Genomic DNA, 17,036 nt, shown 5'->3' with positions numbered 1-17,036 from the left:
AGAAATTCTCCAGAATTCCAGAAACTTCTGGGCATCGCTATGGAACTTTTTCTGCTGTGCAGTGATGACGCGGAGTCAGATGTCAGGATGGTGGCTGACGAATGCCTCAACAAAGTCATAAAAGTAAGAACCCTCTGGACGGTGTTCTCTGAGATGCGATCACTGTAGCTAAGGGAAGAAGCCGTGACTTGGTGTTCTTTTGTTTTGAGTAGCCAAGTCCTTTAGGTCGTCTGCACTTTTTTAATCGAATAGTGTGTGGTTTGGAGGGACTCTAGTGTCTGCCAGGGTACTGGCTGTACCTGCCCAGTCAGAGGGAACAGGTTTCCCCTCATGCCTGCGCGGGGCGTAGGTCAGGGATGGGCGCTGGCAGTGGCCTCTGGGGGCTCTTGGACCGAGTGTCACTCTGTCGAGAAACCAAGACGCCCCGAGAAGGCAAGGGGACGGGCGGTGGAATCCGCCGTTGATGTCTTCGTCTCCCGAGTCCTGGGTCAGGCAGGACTGTTCACAGGTAAGGACGTGCCTTCTCTGGTAGCTTGGCTGGAGTTCTGGCTGGAGTTGGTGTGACGTGACTGGGGAGATAGGAGTTCCCAGAAAAGGTTGGTGAAGCCAGAGCCACCTGGGTGGGAGGTGAGGTGAGGAGCGCGGGGGACACAGGTCCTCTTTGCTCAGGCTTTCCCAGTGCAGAGTTTGTACCCAAGATCAGTGTAGCTTTAATCCACTTTTCCCTTTTCCTGTTTTCTGCTGCCATTGAAGATGAAGTTCTTTCATAATTGTTACTATCTTGGAAAACTGCCTTTGTTTTTCGCATTCTGCCCTTCTCCTTGTTTGTATCCCCAGCCATCCTGGGGTTTCAGCTGACAGTGTGCTCCTGCCTTCAGATAATGTACAGTCTCAGACGGGGAGCATGTTTGTTCAGAAATGCCTGAACGCATGGTGTAAGTTCTGAGTTCTGGGAGATGTTGGCAGCTCATCATTGCAGTCTGGAGGTGGAGGTGATTTCTGTGTGGGGAGGCAGAGCAGGCTCCCCGGAGGTGGTGGCAGTTAGGTGAATGAGAAGATTTAGGACCTTCTCTTTTTTTGGCTCACTGTGTGGCATGTGGGATCTGGGTTTCCCCCACCAGGGATCGAACCCGGGCCCCACTGCAGTGGAAGCAAGGAGTGCTCTAGGGACGTCCCTTAGGACCTTCTTAACGCTTGCAGACTCACGGAGGAGGGGGACTCTACCAGAGAACGGGAGATGTTGAGGATCAGTTCAAGGGGTTTGCACTTTATTTGGTAGAGAATGAAGAAAGGGAAGAGCTCTCGAGGATTTGTAACCTGGTAGTTGAAGTAGCCTGGTGGTGCCTTGTAGCTTGCCTTGGACAGAAGAGAGACTTTGTGCCCAGAATCCATGAGGGAGGCTAAGTGTCCAGGGAAGAGAGGCGGGGCCCTGAGCCAGGAGGAGGTGCTGGGGTGCCAGTGAGGAGCAGAGGTTGGGCTGTCACGGACTGGACGTGGCGGCTGTGTGTCCACCCCGGTGTGGAGGTGGAGGCGGGAGCAGGGAGGGCTCAGGTGGCGCATTAGCATCGCCTGTGGCTGTGAGCGCCCATTCAGTGCTATTTCTCGGCTTTGAAGTTTACTTTTCTCCTGTAATAAAATACATTTGACATTAGTTTATAAAACATTTATGAAGTGAAACAAAACTTGGATATGCCTTCTAGTTTTACTGGCCAAGCCGTGTTTTACTATATACTTGTCCGTTTTGATGTGCTTGTTTGAGGGACTGTAGTCCAAACTGAAATAGTAGAATTAGAATTTTAAAATATCCTAGGCATGATTCAGAACCTCCCAGAATGTGACCCTGGTTTGATTTTCAAGCTCGCTGAGCCTCTGTGGGTTTGCTAAGACCAGCTTGGTTTATAGCTGTCACATGCTTATATCACAGGAAAGGAAGACGTCTTTTCTGTGGAGGCTTGGTTATATCTTCTCTCTCTTCTTGTGGACAAGCCATTGGCAGTACCGTTCGGAGGAGAGGGTTCTCACGGCTGAGAGCGGGGCCCAGAGATCTTTCCGTCTTGGGAAGCCATCTCCAGCGTGGACTTTGTGTCCTTGCTGGTGGTTGCCATCAGCCATTATTCCTGGGTTGAAGTTGCCCGTGTGGCCATTTCGGTTTGACTTGTAGTCGAGCAACAGGGTCAGGGCTCTGAGGAGCCTGTGGTTCCAGCAGGTTCGTGTGTCGCTGGGGCCCTGAGGTGGGGAGCACGTGTGCCTCACGGGCGGACCAGACCTTTGGGAAGGGTGCGGCTTCTGCGTGGAGCGGCGTGTTCCCATGCCGGAATCAGGGCTCTGCCCTTGGGTGTCCACCTCCTGTCCCACTTGCTCTGCAGACTCCAGGGAATTGCTGATGTTGGATCATCATTAAAAACGATGGTTAAAGAATGTGCTTTAATGACTAAAAATGATTAAAGTATGTACTTTAATTGAATATAAGAGCTTTAGAGTGAATTTGAACTATCTACCATTTAATTTTGATATTATGTAGTGTTTGATTGTAATGAATATTCTTTTCCTTCCTTTTTTAAATATTATGGTGAATGACCTGTATCTAGTTGGTAACTTCCTGCATACATATACTTCTTTCTTAATGAACAGGTTTTCAGTTTAGTTGCTATTATATTCTCCTTTGCATCAACATTGAAGTTTTAGTTGTCCTTTATTTAGATTTCTTTAGAACTGCTTCGTGGTTGTTGTTCAGTCGCTCAGTCGTGTCCAACTCTTTGCGGCCCCGTGGACTGCAGCACGCCAGGCTTCCCTGTCCTTCATCACTCTTAGAACTGCTAGTAAGTAGAATGTATCTTCTCTGAACAAATCTCTTGTGTTTTGTTGTAGGCTTTGATGGATTCCAATCTTCCGAGGTTGCAGCTAGAACTCTATAAGGAAGTGAAAAAGGTGGGTTTTTATTTTTCCTTATTGAAACAAGTCTATTGATCCACTGTATTGAGTAATGTATGAAATTTTCTTTTATTTGATAAGTAAAAATGTTAGAAGGAAACAAATGCTGTTGGATGAAGTAGACTCTATTGTTGTACTTCTTTTCAGAATGTTGTTCTTCATTATTTATTGGATGAGATGGGAATTAAAATGGGAGTTTTTTAAAAAATTCTTTATAATTTCGTCCCATTAAACCTTAAAATTTCAAAAGTAGTTGCACACTTAAATGGCCTTTTCTCTAAAATTAGAAATTAGTGAAAAGAGCTCTTTTGTTTATCTGAAGTCCTGTTGATGACCGGTGTCTGTGACTCCTCCGGGTAACACACCGCTCCTTCACTCCCTCAGAACGGCGCTCCTCGGAGCCTGCGCGCTGCCCTGTGGAGGTTTGCCGAGCTGGCTCACCTGGTTCGGCCTCAGAAATGCAGGTGAAGTGGGTGCTGTGGGTCGTCACTGTTGCTGTTATTTTGGTCGGGAGGCCAGCTCCTGTGGACTCTTTCTGTCTCAGCTCAAAAGTCGTTTGTCTGAAGGTCTCCCCTCCCCCCCATCTGAAGCCAGCCACCTCCTCCCGTCCCACTGCAGTCCGTGCCGTCCGCTTCCTCTCCCTCACAGCAGCCGTGGCTCAGAAACGCTCTCACACACCTGTTCGCTTTCTGCCCCCCCCCGCCCCCCAAGGCACGTGCGTCCCAGGACAGGGGGCGTCCCTGTCGGCCTGCTGTAGCCCAGCACCGCGGACGGTGTCTGCCCGGGGGCTTGCCAAGGAGATGCTTGTCAGGTGGTCAAAGACTGCGTGCCACCTCGCTGTTGCTCACCGTAGGGATTATAGAAAACGCTGTCTGTCTGTTACATGGGTTAAAAGTACGAAGTGTGAGGAAAGTTTTGACTGATTGAAACGGTTGTATCTTTTTACTTTATTTTAATTGGAGGATAATTTCCTTATGGTGTGGTGGTGGTTTTTGCCATGAATCACCCATGGGTGCACGTGTGTCCCCCATCCTGAAGCCCCCTCCCGCCTCCCTCCCCACCCCATCCCTTGGGTTGTCCCAGAGCACCGGCTTTGAGTGCCCCGCTTCATGCATCGAACTTGCACTGGTCATCTCTTTTACATATGGTGATAGACATGTTTCCGTGCTGTTCTCTCAAATCATCCTGTCACCAGGATTTTCCAGGCAAGAGTACTGGAGTGGGTTGCCGTTGCCTCCTCCATTTTTTCCCCAATTAACCATCCTTAATTATTGAATGCAGACCCTTGCATACAGGAACGTGAAACATGAGTGGATCGGCAACAAGTGGCTGCCCAGTCTGGGCCTCCCGCAGAACTGTAGCTGTTTCATGGAGTGCCTTGTGCACGCGCGGATGCTGGACCACTTGACCAAGAAAGCCCTTCGTGGGCAACTGAAAATGGTTGATAGTTTTCACAGGTCAGTCGGTGCAAGAAGTTCTCACTAGCCTGCTGAGAGATGTTTGCCTGCGGCCAGGTCTAAATTTTTTCTTTTTCTCTTGGAAACAGAAACAGTTTGCAGTGTGGAATTGTGTGCCTGCGAAGGTTGAACTATGACCGAAAAGGACTGGAAAGGAAAAGAGAAGAACGCCAGAATGACCTGAAAGGCTAGTACAGTCCTATTTCTTGCTTCCCAGTGTATAAGCAGCCTCAGTGATTTCCTATTTGAAAGAAAACTTCAGGAAATGCTTTCCTTGGAGAAAACACACCTCGCATCATGACAGAGGAGGGAGGGATGGAAAGGACTGTTTTTGAGGTCGTCCTCTGTGGCCAGAGAACCTGTGCTCTGTCCTGGGGCTCACATGCGTGAGCTCAGCCGTGTCCGACTCTTTGCGACCCCATGAACTGTAGCCTACCAGGATCCTCCGTCCATGGGATTTTTTAGGCAAGAGTACTGGAGTGGGTTGCCATTTCCTTCTCCAGGGGATCTTCCCGACCCAGGGATCGAACCCGGGTCTCCCGCCTGGTAGGCAGATGCTTTACCGCCTGAGCCACCAGGGAAGTTCCAAACACCCATGAAAAACACTAATTCTTTCATTGAAACAGCAACAAACAGCAAAACCTTATCTTTGGTCTCTAGGAGAAGAAGAAAAAAACCGCTGCACCTCCACCAAGGACAGTGAGTGTCAATGCACACCTGGCACTTTCCGTGGAGAAGATGCAGCTGAATTCTGTCAGAAATGCAGCACCGGGTGAGACACAGGAGCCTAGGGGGCTTCCAACCCACAGGAGACCCCAGTTTCCTTGTACCCATGTCTCTCTTCTGCTTCCGTGAAGCCCCTCCCACCTCTCAGAGCTCCCCTGTGCCTGTGGGGTCTCCTGAGCCTGCAGCAGCGCTCCCCACCACCCCCGTTTGTCCTGCACGGCTTTCCCAGTGGCCCCTTCCCACGTCTCCTCAGGAGGGGCCTAGAAAGACCGAAGTGCTGACAGCAGACAGAAGTCATCATGAGGCCACGTGTGTGCTCCTTCAAGGTTCCTATAAAACCGGAGCCAACTCGACAGGCCTCACACCCAGCCCTTGCTCGCCAGTAGCACCTGAATCTTTCCTACTGGGGGGCTCGGTGGCCAGTAGTAATTCACTGTCCTCTGACGCTCCAGTGTTGGCTGAGATTGGTAGGAAGAGTCAACAGGTGGATGAAAGGGCCTGGTATTTAAGTTTGACTGGAAGATGAGTCAGAATTGTGCCCATACCCTTCTGACCCTTGACCTGGATGAGGCCCCCCTCACAGAGCTCTTGAAGAACAGCTCTGAACACTCAGCAGGAGCCTGGGGGCCACAATACACAATCCTGGATCCTTCTCCTGCCCAGTGAGGGGGAGTGAGGGGACCCTGCCCTGCAGACAGCAGGAGCCTGTCCCCCCTCCAGTCTTGTCAGGGGACCCAGGACAGGAGGCTACCCCCTCTTTCTCCTCATCCAGCTAGCTGTCCCTGATGAGTCCCCCTGTATCTGTACCCAGGTGCCCTGATGGGAAGGTCATGGTCATGGACTGTACGCCCTGGAGCAACATGAAGTGTGTGGACCAAGAATCAAGTACCCTGGCCCATGGGGAGGTCCTGGTTCCTGGAGAGCGAGCAGCCATGAGCCAGAGACTACCCATCACTCCCTCTCCCTCCTCATGCACTTCACTGGTGATGAAAATGGTAACTGGACTTGGAGTCACCACTGTCCTCATCCTAATCGGATGTGCTGTATGCTGGTACTTTAAAGGTGAGGTTCTAGAAGGGAGGGAGGAGGTGCTGGCTCCCTCCTCCATCTCCCCAATCCTCCTGTTCCTCCTGGTTTGTCTCTGATCTTGTTACCCAGGAAACTCCTCCTCCTCCCACCTCACCAGGTCCTACCAAACCATGATCACATCGGTCCCCCCAACTCAGCTGACGGTCCCCTCTTCCCCCTGGCCGAGTCTGGTGGGAGGAGGCAGGAGAAGAAGGTGGTTCAGGAGCGCTGCACAGAGATTTTCCACGGTTTCATTTTATTTCCTTTTCTCCCTTCTCTTCTCCTCCCTGAGGGTTGTCCAGACTCGGAATGTCCCGCTTGCCGTCACAGGCCCGGGACTCTGTTCAGTGTCTGAGCCCCCAGCCTGCACCCTGTCCCTAGGGAGGGAGGTGTGGCAAGAGGGCTGTCCCCACCACTCAGCGGATGTCTCTTCTCTTGTAGGTCGCTTGAGTGAGTGTTGCCACAAGGTGAGTCGGTTTCTCCAGCATCTGGCGGCATCAGACCCTCAGTCACTGCTTTCCCCCCACAACAAAGCCCAGGGTGGACACGGTCCCTGGTTTGTCCTCTACTGTTGTCCCTGACTCTCTCAGCTGGCCTGGGGGCTCTAGGCTGAATGTAGGAGGGAGACGGGCCTGTTGAGAGCTGTCCTAAGGCCGGTTGGCAGCGCTGGCCCTGTCCTTACTGTTTGAGACACCCTCACTCTGTAACCCTGGACCCGGAGGCATGGGGGGTGTCAGGCAGGGGTGCTCAGATCCCCTTAGCATCACACCAGAGTCTGGGTGCCATCAGCAGAGCCCAGATGTGATGAGTCTGTGCCCACTTGGAGGGCAAAGCATAGGAGTAGGTGGGAAGGCAGAACCCACTGTGTCCCCCCAGATACTGTAGGGGTTTGTGGGTTTGTGACTCCTGGGTCAGCGCCTTGCTTTCTCAAGGCCCTTTTCTGGTGCTTATGTGTCCCCCAAGAGGGTCTGGGACTCTGGACCATGCCCACAACAATACGCTGACCAATGGAGATTCACTTTCTCTTCTGGTCCCTTGGCAGGAAAAGCTGACAGAAGACAACGCCCAGTCCCAAGATGAAGCAAGCAGTCTGTCTGTTGGTGAGTGTGGGGCTCTGGCCCTTCTGCTTGCTCGGACTGTGGTAGAGACAGGGAGAGGCCATGCTGGTCAGGTCTCCTCTCCTCTGGGGAGGTGGTGATGGAGGGAGACCAGGGCATGGAGGGAAGGGAGCCCCACTCCCTGCTCTGGAGAGAGACCAGGGCATGGAGGGGAAGGGAGCCCAAGCCCTGTTCTGGTCCACTGGCAGCTCTGATGCTGTTGATCCTCTGTCTTGTTCTCACCACATCCGTGGTCTAGAACAGGGCAGCCGAAGGGTGATCACTCCTCCCATGGCTGACCGAGTGATGGAGTCAGAGCTACCTAATATTTGTCTGTGTGATTGTTACTCACTTTTAAGCCATTCCTCATCATAGTAGGAATTTCACATTTATTTCAAAAGTATGATTAAGTTGAATCTACTTGAAGTAAAATTTCTTTGTCAACATATAGAAGTATTTTCACTGTGTATATGTGTGTGTATGGGGCATGGCAACCCACTCCAGTATTCTTGCCTGGAGAATCCCCATGGACAGAGGAGCCCAGCAGGCTACAGTCCACGGGGTTGCAAAGAATCAGATATGACTGAGTGACTGAAGACATATATATAATATATATGTACACACACACACACACACACACACACACACACACACACACACACACACACACACACACACACACACACACACACACACACACAGAGTTTGGGGTCCTATCACTTCAATAGCTTTGAGGTTTTTGAGTATTACCTTAATTTATAAATTAATCTAGGAGGAATTGAGATCTTTCAGGTGTTCTATATTTTTCTTATGAAAAGATTTAGCATTTTAAGAGTTTTATAATCCCTCAACTCCATGTGTGTTTTTCTTTGGTCAATTTCTCATTTCTTGTTGAGGCTGTATCTTTGTATTACAGTGTTCTGTAACCTTATGAGTTTATCCAACTCATAATTCATTATAGAATTTATTGCCTGTTATAATTTTTAACATTCATCCATCCATACATTCACATTTAGGTATTAGTGTTGAACCATTCGAGTTTGATAAGAATACAACCATATATCCAATAACGACTCTTTTGTCCACTCCCTTCAAAGATCCTGCATTGGTTTTGTTTTGCTTATGGCTGCATCTGCCAGAATTTCAGAACAATGTTTACTAGGCTCAGTTGTGTAATCTTGGATCCTCGATGAAGACCAAGGCTGCTCTCCATTGTGTTTTACAGAAACCAGCAGCCCCTGAAGGATCTCAGAGGAGAAGATGGCTGCTGGTTCCAACAGACGCCACTGAAAGTGAGTGTTTTTCTCCTGGGCAGTGGAGATCAGGAGTGGGATCAGGAGTGGAGGGATGAGCGACAGAATTAGTGTCCTAATTTCTGTCTCCATAGCTGTTAGGGCAACTCAGAGAGGGGACGGCTTGTCCCTGGACCATCAGGACTCGAATTCCCTCCCTGCCCCCCCCTCTTTTTCCCACCCTGCACCCCTCTGTCCTCTACCAGTGGCCCCTAACACCTCCCTGTCCTTCCCTCCTCCACCATCCTCTCTCGTCCCTGGTTGCTCAGGGCCAGGTTGACCCACCCTGAGACATCTGAGAGGTTGTGCTGCCTAGCAGGGCACCCACTGGCCCAGGGAGGCTGTGGAGCACCTGTCCATGCATGCTCAGTGGCTTGAATCATGTCCAACTCTTTGCAACCCCATGGCCTGAGGAGCCTGCCAGGCTCCTCAGTCCGTGGGAATCTCCAGGCAAGAATACTGGAGTGGGTTACCATGCCCTCCTCTAGGGATCATTCCAACCCAGGGATCGAACCCACATCTCTTACATCTCCTGCACTAGCAGAGCCCCAACTGCCCCAGGCTGACCTCACGCCGCTCCCACTGCTGTAGCCTGACTGGCTGGTGGTGGAGGAGAAGGCTGAGGAGGAAGGGGTTCGGTGACGTGTATTCTGTGACGTGGTCACGTGCGGGTTTGCTTTTTCAGTTTGAAAACATGACTGCTTTTAGTCTTCCCTCCAGTTTCACGTTAAGGTTGAAAATGAAGATTTTATTCTTAAACTTGAGCACAGTGATTTTACAGTCTTTTTGAAAGCAACAGTTGAGGTTTTCAAAAGACATCTCAGAAAACTCCAGTAGGTAAAGCCGAAAAAACAGAATGTGTTCAGGGTGAACTGCGGGCGGCACCCCAAACTGTCCTGTGTCTCTCCCAGAGTCTGTAATTGCTGAGATGGGTGGATATAGGACCCCAAGCACCCTCGGGACTGAGGTCTTCAAGTGACAGCAGAGGTCCCGGCTGAGCCAGGAGCCGTGTGGCCTGTGTGGCCTGTGCCCCGGTGAGTGGGGAGCCGCGAGGGTGGGAGTGGAGCCGGGAGAGGGGGTGGGGGACTCGGGGTCGGAGGAAGGGGCAGCACCTGGCGGGGTCTGGGAGGCGCTGGCTGTTGGGGCTCGAGGCAGGGACACCCCTGAACCTCCACCGTGCAGCCCTCACAGGGCAGAGTTGTCTGACCGCCCAGGGTCGAAGTTAAGAGAGCGAGTTCGCAGCAGGTTGAGTGAACCCCTGTACCCACTGTGGGTTCATTTTAAGTGCCTGGAGCGAGGTTGGCCCAGCCCTTGCTGAGCTCGATTGAGAGAGTCAGTCAGGGAGGACCGAGCTCAGGGTGAGAGTGAGGGGCAGCTAGTGTGGTGAGTCCTCCTCACCTGGGTGGGTTCTGGGGACGCCCTTGAGTTCAGGGGTGCCCTTTCACTAGCCTCCCTGGAGGCTTGTTTAGTGGGTGGAGGGGGAGAAGTCCACTTAGAAGATACGCTTATTCCTAGTGGTGGTGGTTTCTGAAGCAGTTCATCCTGTTGGGTTCGACTGTGAACCAGTACCTTGCAGGGTCATGTTTGACGGTGGGCCTGAGCTGTGGGCACGGCCTTCCTTCTCCCACACCCCACACTCACCTGCCGTCTTTCTGGCAGCCCCTCCCCCTTCTCTGCGCCCTTGATGGTGGGCCTGAGCCCAGCCCCCCTGTTACCATGGAGCCCCTTGTGACTGAGTGGGTTCCGGGTTCCGGGCTCCTGGGAGACGTGCTGGAGGCAGAGCCTTCGTGCCATTTCTTCTTGAGACACCGGTGCTGGTGGACATAGTGTGAGAGCGGTGGTCATAGTGTGAGAGCTGTGTGTGTGAGAGTAGTGTGTGTGAGAGTGGGGTGGTCGTAGTGTGAATAGCGGTGGTCATTGTGTGAGATCGGTGGTGATAGCTCGGGTGCTGAGGCATCTGATTGTGAATCAGCAGTTGCCCCCTAGTGGGGGGCTGCCCCCATCCGCGAGGATGGGTCGCAGAAAGACCCGCCTTTGGGGGCTTTTCCAGTGCTGCAAGCCCAAGGCAAAGGCCAAGAGGAGGAAGAACTTGGCCTCGGCCCAAGTCCTGGAAGCAGAGTGGCCTGAGGTGAGAGCAGCCGGGGTCTGGGCCCATTAGATTGGCCCTCAGCCGGCAAAGCGTTGGCTTTGTGTTTCATTTTGTTAGCACGGTTGTGGGCCTTGCCGGCCAGGGCGTTTGGCCTTAGTGGGCAGGACGGACCCCAGCAGGTGGACCTTGTAAGAGGTTGTGCAGGTGCTGCGTGGAGGATGGGCGGGGGCCCCACAAGAAGGGCAACACTGGCTGGAGGAGTCACTGGGGCACGTGGACTGAGCTATAGAGTCAGTCCTTGAAGCAGAAAGGCGAAGCCCCTTATTATCGCCCCTCTTCCAAAGAAGGGATATACTGGCTGGAGGAGTCTCTGGGGCCTGTGGATCGAGCTAGAGAGTCAGTCCTTGAAGCAGAAATGCTAAGCCCCTTAACGTCTCCCATCTTAACAGAGCACAGGCCAGTGGGTCCAGTATTTTAATGACTGGTACCTACTGCTTTACGTGTATAACGTACACCCTCATAGCTTCACATGTCTACTACATGCCTCTCACAAGAGTTGGGCACTGTTCTGGGTGCTGAATACTCAGTATGTAGTAGGGGATACGTAGCCCAGGATTTTTGTATTTCTGCAAAGAAAAACAGAAGAATGAAAGGCTCCGTGTGGTTTAGTTTGAGGGAGTTCACCACGTGGATGGCCCCATGTGCACGCAAATGGTGGTAAAATACATATAACGTGAATTTAACATTTTAACCAGTTTATTGAATGACTGTGTGACTTCAGTGGAGTCAGGCTAACGGATGGCCTTGGGGTGCCATCAGCCTTTTTCCCAGAGGAACACTCCAAAGCCTGGTGGCCTTGTAGACCTTACCTTTGTTCTTCGCTCTGCCCAGTGGTTCTAGGTCACTTGTCTGGGTGTCATTTAAGAATCTCTTTATCCACTTTGTTGTTAGGATTTCTGTTTAGGAAAGTTTCTCAGACGTCCCTGGGTCTTGAGAAGGCAGGCTTGGATTCCGGGTTCTCCCCTGCCGCGTGCCTGCCAGGTCGAGGTGGAGGCTGCAGGCCGGTCTGAGTTGTGGTGGTCTGTGTGGTCTGTGGGTCAGGGGGACCCCCTCTTCTCTGGAGGGACAAGGAGATCCTTTGTGTGGAGCCTAGAGAGACTTGACAGGGTCAGTCTTCAGCAGCTCGCTCTCTTTTTAATTTGTGTTTGCATGTAGTTACTTACTCATTTCACTGTCTTCTAGGAGTTTATAGAACTTACGAAAGAACTAAAGGTATGCAGGGAGCAGCTTCTTGAACGAGAAGAAGAAATTGCTGAGCTGAAAGCGGAAAGGAGCAACACCAGGGTCAGTAGGGGGATTCTCACGTGTTGCCCTTTGCCCCGTGGGGGTCACCACTGGGCTCTCTGTTGCTGTCTTTAAACTCGGTCTGGTTTTCAAGTCATTTTTCACATCTTCCCACTGAGCAGACCAAGGTGGATCAGTTCGGGGTTCTCATACCTTGCTTCAAATTTATGATGAGAGCTAATGTAATTTTAGTACATTTGAGGGGAGAGTTCTCTTAACTTACATTTTTGTCCATGCTCCACTTTGTGTGGGATCTTAGTTCCCCGACCAGGGATTAAAACCTATGTCCCCTGCTGAAGTGCGGAGTCTTAACTACCGGGCCACTGGGGAAGTCCACTCTAACTTGAGACTGAACTGGCGGGATTCCGACTTGCCTTAGCGTGGTTTCAGCTTTAGCGTGTGGCTGAGAGGAGTTATTGGGCCTGAGTTCAAGAATGAGGTTGACGGCGCTCCTTTGGCCCTGCCCTGCAGCTGCTGCTGGAGCGCCTGGAGCGCCTGGTTTCCCGGTACGTGCCATCCCTCCGCACGTCCCCAGCCGGCATGACCAGCGAGGTGGAGGTGCTCAGGGCACTGAAGTCACTCTTCGAGCACCACAAGGCCCTGGGCGAGAAGGTACCAGCCACCCGGCCGTCCTGAATTTGTACACTTGCTGCCTTGTTAGGTGGATGATGCACGTATTTATGTAACTAGTTGACTTTTGAGCTTCTTGAATTTTTGTAAATACATTTTTTCTGTACGAAGTCAGAGTTTTATATGGTTAAAAAGTGTTGCCTGCGTACGTGCTCAGTCATGTCCAAGTCCTTGCGACCCTGTGGACTGTAGCCCACCACACTCCTGACTCCTGAGGTCCTGACTTCATGCCAGATACCTTTCCTCCTGGAATTCTTGCAATAACAGGGTAGTTTAGTATACTTTTTGTTTGCTGTTGGGGTTTATTATATAGAAAAGAAGCTTGATAAACCGAGTGGCCAGACAGAACGTTAAGACAGATGGGTGCCAGTCGTGGCAAATGTGACATTTGAAGTAGGCACGTTTTTGCTCACGTCCGAGGAAACTGCCGTGTCTAGGACTTTAATTTTGAGGACGCTAACTTTATTTTTGAGTTGAAACTTAGGATTTAGTCCAACTTTTTTACGCGTACGTGTATCGGAATGTTCCATGATAATGACTTACCTTTTCTACTCTGCAATGCCCGGTGTAGGCCATGGTCCAGAACACGGACGTGGAGGTGCGAATCACTACCCTTGAGAGATGCTACCTTGCCGCCCAGCGCGAAGCCACCTCTGTGCACGACGACCTCAATGATAAACTTGAAAATGAAATCGCAGATAAGGATTCTATGCATCGACAGGTAACGGCTTTTACTGAACTGTGTCTGACTTTTATAGTGGTGAATTCCTGAGGAAGGAAGGTAAACACCTTTTCATGTGACTCCCACGTTGTAAGGCACCTGCCCCCTCACACTGTGGTCCTGAAATGGTTTTGGAACAAAGCGTTGATAGATCGCTTTATGTCTTCCCATTTTCCTTTTTCTGGCTACGAGTTTCCTTTTAAGGCATGCTTTTTTTTCTTAAAAGAACCAATTTTGATAACTTGTGGCCTACTGTGAGGCCCAGCACAGTACTAATTAGCACCGTTTTGATTGAAATCATCCTGCGAGTAAATGGATACACATACCCATCATTTTATAGTGAGAAGAATTCTCATTGGAAGTTTAAGTACCTTTGTATTTTCGCCTCATTTATGGCATGTAATTTTTCATACATGTCTGTGTTTTGAGCTGCCATGTTCAGTGAGCAGCTAGTTTGGGCCAGACATCGTCAGAACTAGGACTCCAGCAGTGAATTAAAAACCGTGTGCGTTCTTTATCCACTGCCATGTAACAAATCACTGCAAAGCTTAGTGACTTCCCAGTGAGCAGGTCACAGTCCAGTTTCTGTGCTTTGCAGCAGGTGGGCCTGGTTCAGGGCCTCCTGAGGACGCAAACATGGGAAGGCCCCCCAGGGCTGGATGGCAGGCTTTCAGACTCACCTGGCTGGTGGGGACAGGCCCAGGTCCCTGCCGTGTGGACCTCTTCATGGCCTGGCTTTCCTCAGAACACCCTCTGAGAGCGAGAGCGCGGGATGTAGCCCGGGGCCTTTCGCGCCCCGGTCTCGGAAGCCGCACACCTTCAGTTCTGTTTGCGAGAGTGAGCTGCGAAGTCCTGCCTCGCTCAGGGGCTGAGCAGGAGTTGCCCCCTCTGCCTCTTGAAGGGAGGAGGATGGAAGAATTTGTGGACCCGTTTTTAAACCCACGCAGCCTGTCGGACAGTAATGAGCAGGGGAAGGAGACCAGAGTGCCCGAGTTGTCTAAGAGGAGGGGGGACGATCGTGTGTGAACAGGGTGGCCAGCGAGGTGACACCAGGAGGGTGACCTGGAACAGAGACCCGGAGGCCGGAAGAGAAGTAGCCACTCGGAGATAGATCAAGGGTCGTGTCAACAAGCGGAGATAAGGGAGAGAGAGGGCCGCATCAGGGAGGACCCCGGGCTCAGGCCTGAGCAGCTCGAGGCCAGAGCCTGTTTCCTGAGCTGAGGAGGGCTGTCAGGGCAGGGAGCTAAGAGACGGGCCTCAGCCCTGTTGAGGTGGATGAGCCCATGGGGTGTCCAGGGGACCTGTGAGGTCAGCAGCTGAGTGTTCCGGCCTGGATCCAGGAGAGGCCTCACTCAGCTCAAGGTGGACTTGGGTCGTGGGCATACAGATGGTGTTTAAAGGCACAGACAAGGTAAAGTCACCAGGCAGGTGCCCGTGGAGAGATAGGGGGTGCAAGGGTAGAGCTGTGGGGTGCCTCGCATTCCAAGGTTGAGAAGGGGCGCAAGGGACTGACTAGTAACCCCAGGGAGGGCGGGGCCTGGTGCCCAGGGAGAGACATGCTTGGGGTTGGGGGAGGGCAAGGAGAGGAGGGGGCTTGGTAACATGGGTTCCTCAGAGCTCCCTGGGAGCTGCCCTGCGAGCGGGGCACACCGCCTGCTTGCAGAGAGCTGGAGACTGGGCGGGGAGGGGGACAGTAGAGGCCTCTCCCAGGGAGCTCTCAGAGACCCTCAGTGGGCGCTGCAGGGAGCCCTGGAGGAGGAATCTGCTGGTTCCCTTTGTGCAATTTTAAGGTGAGAGAAGGGAGAGGACGTGCTGGCTGAGCTGATGGGGGTGAAGCCATATGCAGCTGGTTCGCTGGAGAGGAGCAGGAATGATGGCAGGTGGTCCTGGAGCCAGTGCAGGGGGTGGCCCAGCCCTGGGGAGGGGTCGTGACGAAGACAGGGGCGAGGGCGCTGGCCACGGGGGACAGGGAGCCAGCAAGCCAGCACCTCGAGGCTGCCCCTCGGCTGCTTTGAGGTCACGTCTGGGAAAGAAGGCAGGACCTGGGTGAGAGTGGGCCGGGGGGAGATGTGCCAGAGAGAAGGGTGTGAGGTGTGAGAGCTGGAGGGCGGCTCGGAGCCCAGCAGGCCCTCTCCCGCACGTCTCTGGTGACAGAGCCGCCTTGCGGTGTGAGGGGCCGTCCCCCAGAACAGCCCGCGGGCCTGCGCCCCGGGAGGAGCCCCGCGGGGGGCTGGCCCTCCCAGCCCTGCTGGCCCTGCTTGCGCCTGTCTGTGCGTGTTCAGACCAGCCTGGAAAACGGAGGGCTGGGGACCTGCGAGGATGGCGCTCCTCGGTGAGTAACACAAGTGGTGACCGCTGAGGTGGACCCAGAGGCTGCGGAGCTGAAGGATTTCTTTTTCTTATTTTCCTTCAGCCTGGCTGATGGAGGCACAGATGTATTGTTGTAATTTTCGGACTTTGTCTCTGACTCCATCGGCCCACCCTTGTGAATAACCTCATAGGATTGCCTCCCATCCACGCTAAGACCTGAATGTCACCAGGCCATCTAGGAAGTGGATTCTCCTCCTGCCTGTTTCTTCAGTACTGCTCGCTTAAGAGATGGCAGTGTCTCATAAGCATGGCCCGTTTATCCACAGTTGGGGCTTCCATGTAAACTTGTGTTCAGTTCCTGATAGACTTGAGCTGCCCTGAATGTCGCTGACGAGACGTGGTCCTCTCGTGCCCAGGTGCAGACCCTGAAGGAAAAGGACTGGGAGCGCGCGCAGCAAGCCAGCGTGCCGGCCAACGTGGCCCAGGCGTTCGAGAGTGACGCAGACTTGTCTGACGGCGGGGGCGACAGGGCCACCCTCTTCAGCTCGGCCGCTCTGCTGTCGCCCAGCGGGCAGGGCGATGCCGAGACTCTGACTGTGATGCTTCAGGAGCAGCTGGACACCATCAACGAAGAGATCCGGTGGGTGAGCCCGAGCCGAGCTCCCCAGAAACTCGGCTTCTCTGAGGAGCTGTCTTCTCCTTAGAGAAGGCTGAGTGTTCCATAGTAAGGAAACTGACTTCAAGTCTGCTTCAAGAATTTTCAGTTCTGAGATTGCCCTTGATTATAGAGCTCAGTCAGCCAGGGCTGTGGGGGGCGTTGTGGGGTGTCCCCCCACCAGCTCTGAGCCCCAAGGTGGGTGAGGTGCCGTGACAGTGTCCCCTGCGGCCCGTGCACCCTCCAGCACTGAAGGTTCGCCCTCGTGTGTCCCTCGGAGCCTCCCACATTCTGGTGAAAAGCCACCTGAAACAGAAAAGCTGGGGTTTTGGGGTGGCAAATTCCCCCTCAGATCTGCATTTTCCTTTTGAACTTAATACAGTGTGAAGATTGGCTTGTTGTACGACAGTGGTCCAAGGACATGTGTTTGAGTTCTTCTCAACTCATCAGTGTCTGTGAGATGTTTTCTGTAGACACCGTCTGGGCTGTTATAACAGTTTACAAACGGGATAGAATCCAAAGGCCCGCCTCATGGCGAGCAGGGGCCTTGGGTCTGGGTGCGGCCAGGTGGCTGGGGGCCCCGAGGCCAGCCTGGTGCCGCACCCGCACAGCTCTGCCTCCTGTCCCTTGTCCACGTTCAGAGTGGCCACAGGCCGGTGACCCTGCACAGGACCTGGCAGAGCTGCTGCTCAGACTGTTCTTGTCACGTCAGCCCA

At 52.8% G+C, this 17,036-nt stretch overlaps 2 protein-coding genes and 1 long non-coding RNA gene across 5 annotated transcripts in view; 2 read left to right on the top strand and 1 right to left on the bottom strand.

The window, feature by feature from the left end:
• LOC145506074 (kazrin-A-like) overlaps positions 1-9,605 on the top strand; it is a 38,847-nt gene extending 29,242 nt beyond the window's left edge. For 2 of the 3 annotated variants that reach the window (XM_081489779.1, XM_081489768.1), the window contains exons 3-13: positions 3-123; positions 2,869-2,928; positions 3,316-3,395; positions 4,227-4,388; positions 4,478-4,575; positions 5,049-5,160; positions 5,926-6,176; positions 6,624-6,649; positions 7,225-7,282; positions 8,505-8,571; positions 9,483-9,605. In XM_081489779.1, the coding sequence (XP_081345905.1) occupies positions 3-123; positions 2,869-2,928; positions 3,316-3,395; positions 4,227-4,388; positions 4,478-4,575; positions 5,049-5,160; positions 5,926-6,176; positions 6,624-6,649; positions 7,225-7,282; positions 8,505-8,521 (985 nt within the window). In that variant the 3' untranslated portion in view covers positions 8,522-8,571; positions 9,483-9,605. Of the gene's footprint in view, positions 1-2; positions 124-2,868; positions 2,929-3,315; positions 3,396-4,226; positions 4,389-4,477; positions 4,576-5,048; positions 5,161-5,925; positions 6,203-6,623; positions 6,650-7,224; positions 7,283-8,504; positions 8,572-9,482 lie in introns of all 3 variants that reach the window. The other variant, XM_081489758.1, reaches the window with a different exon arrangement.
• Positions 8,373-9,169, bottom strand: LOC145506851 (uncharacterized). Its single transcript, XR_014054394.1, has 2 exons — positions 9,099-9,169; positions 8,373-8,586 (listed from the first exon to the last, which is right to left on the bottom strand). It is a non-coding gene; the product is annotated as an uncharacterized LOC145506851 (long non-coding RNA).
• Positions 9,606-9,639: 34 nt separating the features above from the next.
• The window catches only part of LOC145505791 (uncharacterized), a 188,764-nt gene continuing 181,367 nt past the window's right edge, over positions 9,640-17,036 (top strand). The window contains exons 1-5 of the mRNA XM_081488689.1: positions 9,640-10,699; positions 11,903-12,004; positions 12,476-12,616; positions 13,206-13,355; positions 16,082-16,305. Of these exons, the coding sequence (XP_081344815.1) occupies positions 10,583-10,699; positions 11,903-12,004; positions 12,476-12,616; positions 13,206-13,355; positions 16,082-16,305 (734 nt within the window). The 5' untranslated portion in view covers positions 9,640-10,582. The remainder of the gene's footprint in view (positions 10,700-11,902; positions 12,005-12,475; positions 12,617-13,205; positions 13,356-16,081; positions 16,306-17,036) is intronic.

The sequence above is a fragment of the Giraffa tippelskirchi genome, chromosome 1 (assembly GCF_054371585.1).
Source record: "Giraffa tippelskirchi isolate mGirTip1 chromosome 1, T2T-mGirTip1v1.2.pri, whole genome shotgun sequence".
Lineage (NCBI taxonomy): Eukaryota > Metazoa > Chordata > Mammalia > Artiodactyla > Giraffidae > Giraffa > Giraffa tippelskirchi.
The sequence above is the reverse complement of the archived record's forward strand: the minus strand, read 5'-3'. Positions and strand labels throughout refer to the sequence as shown.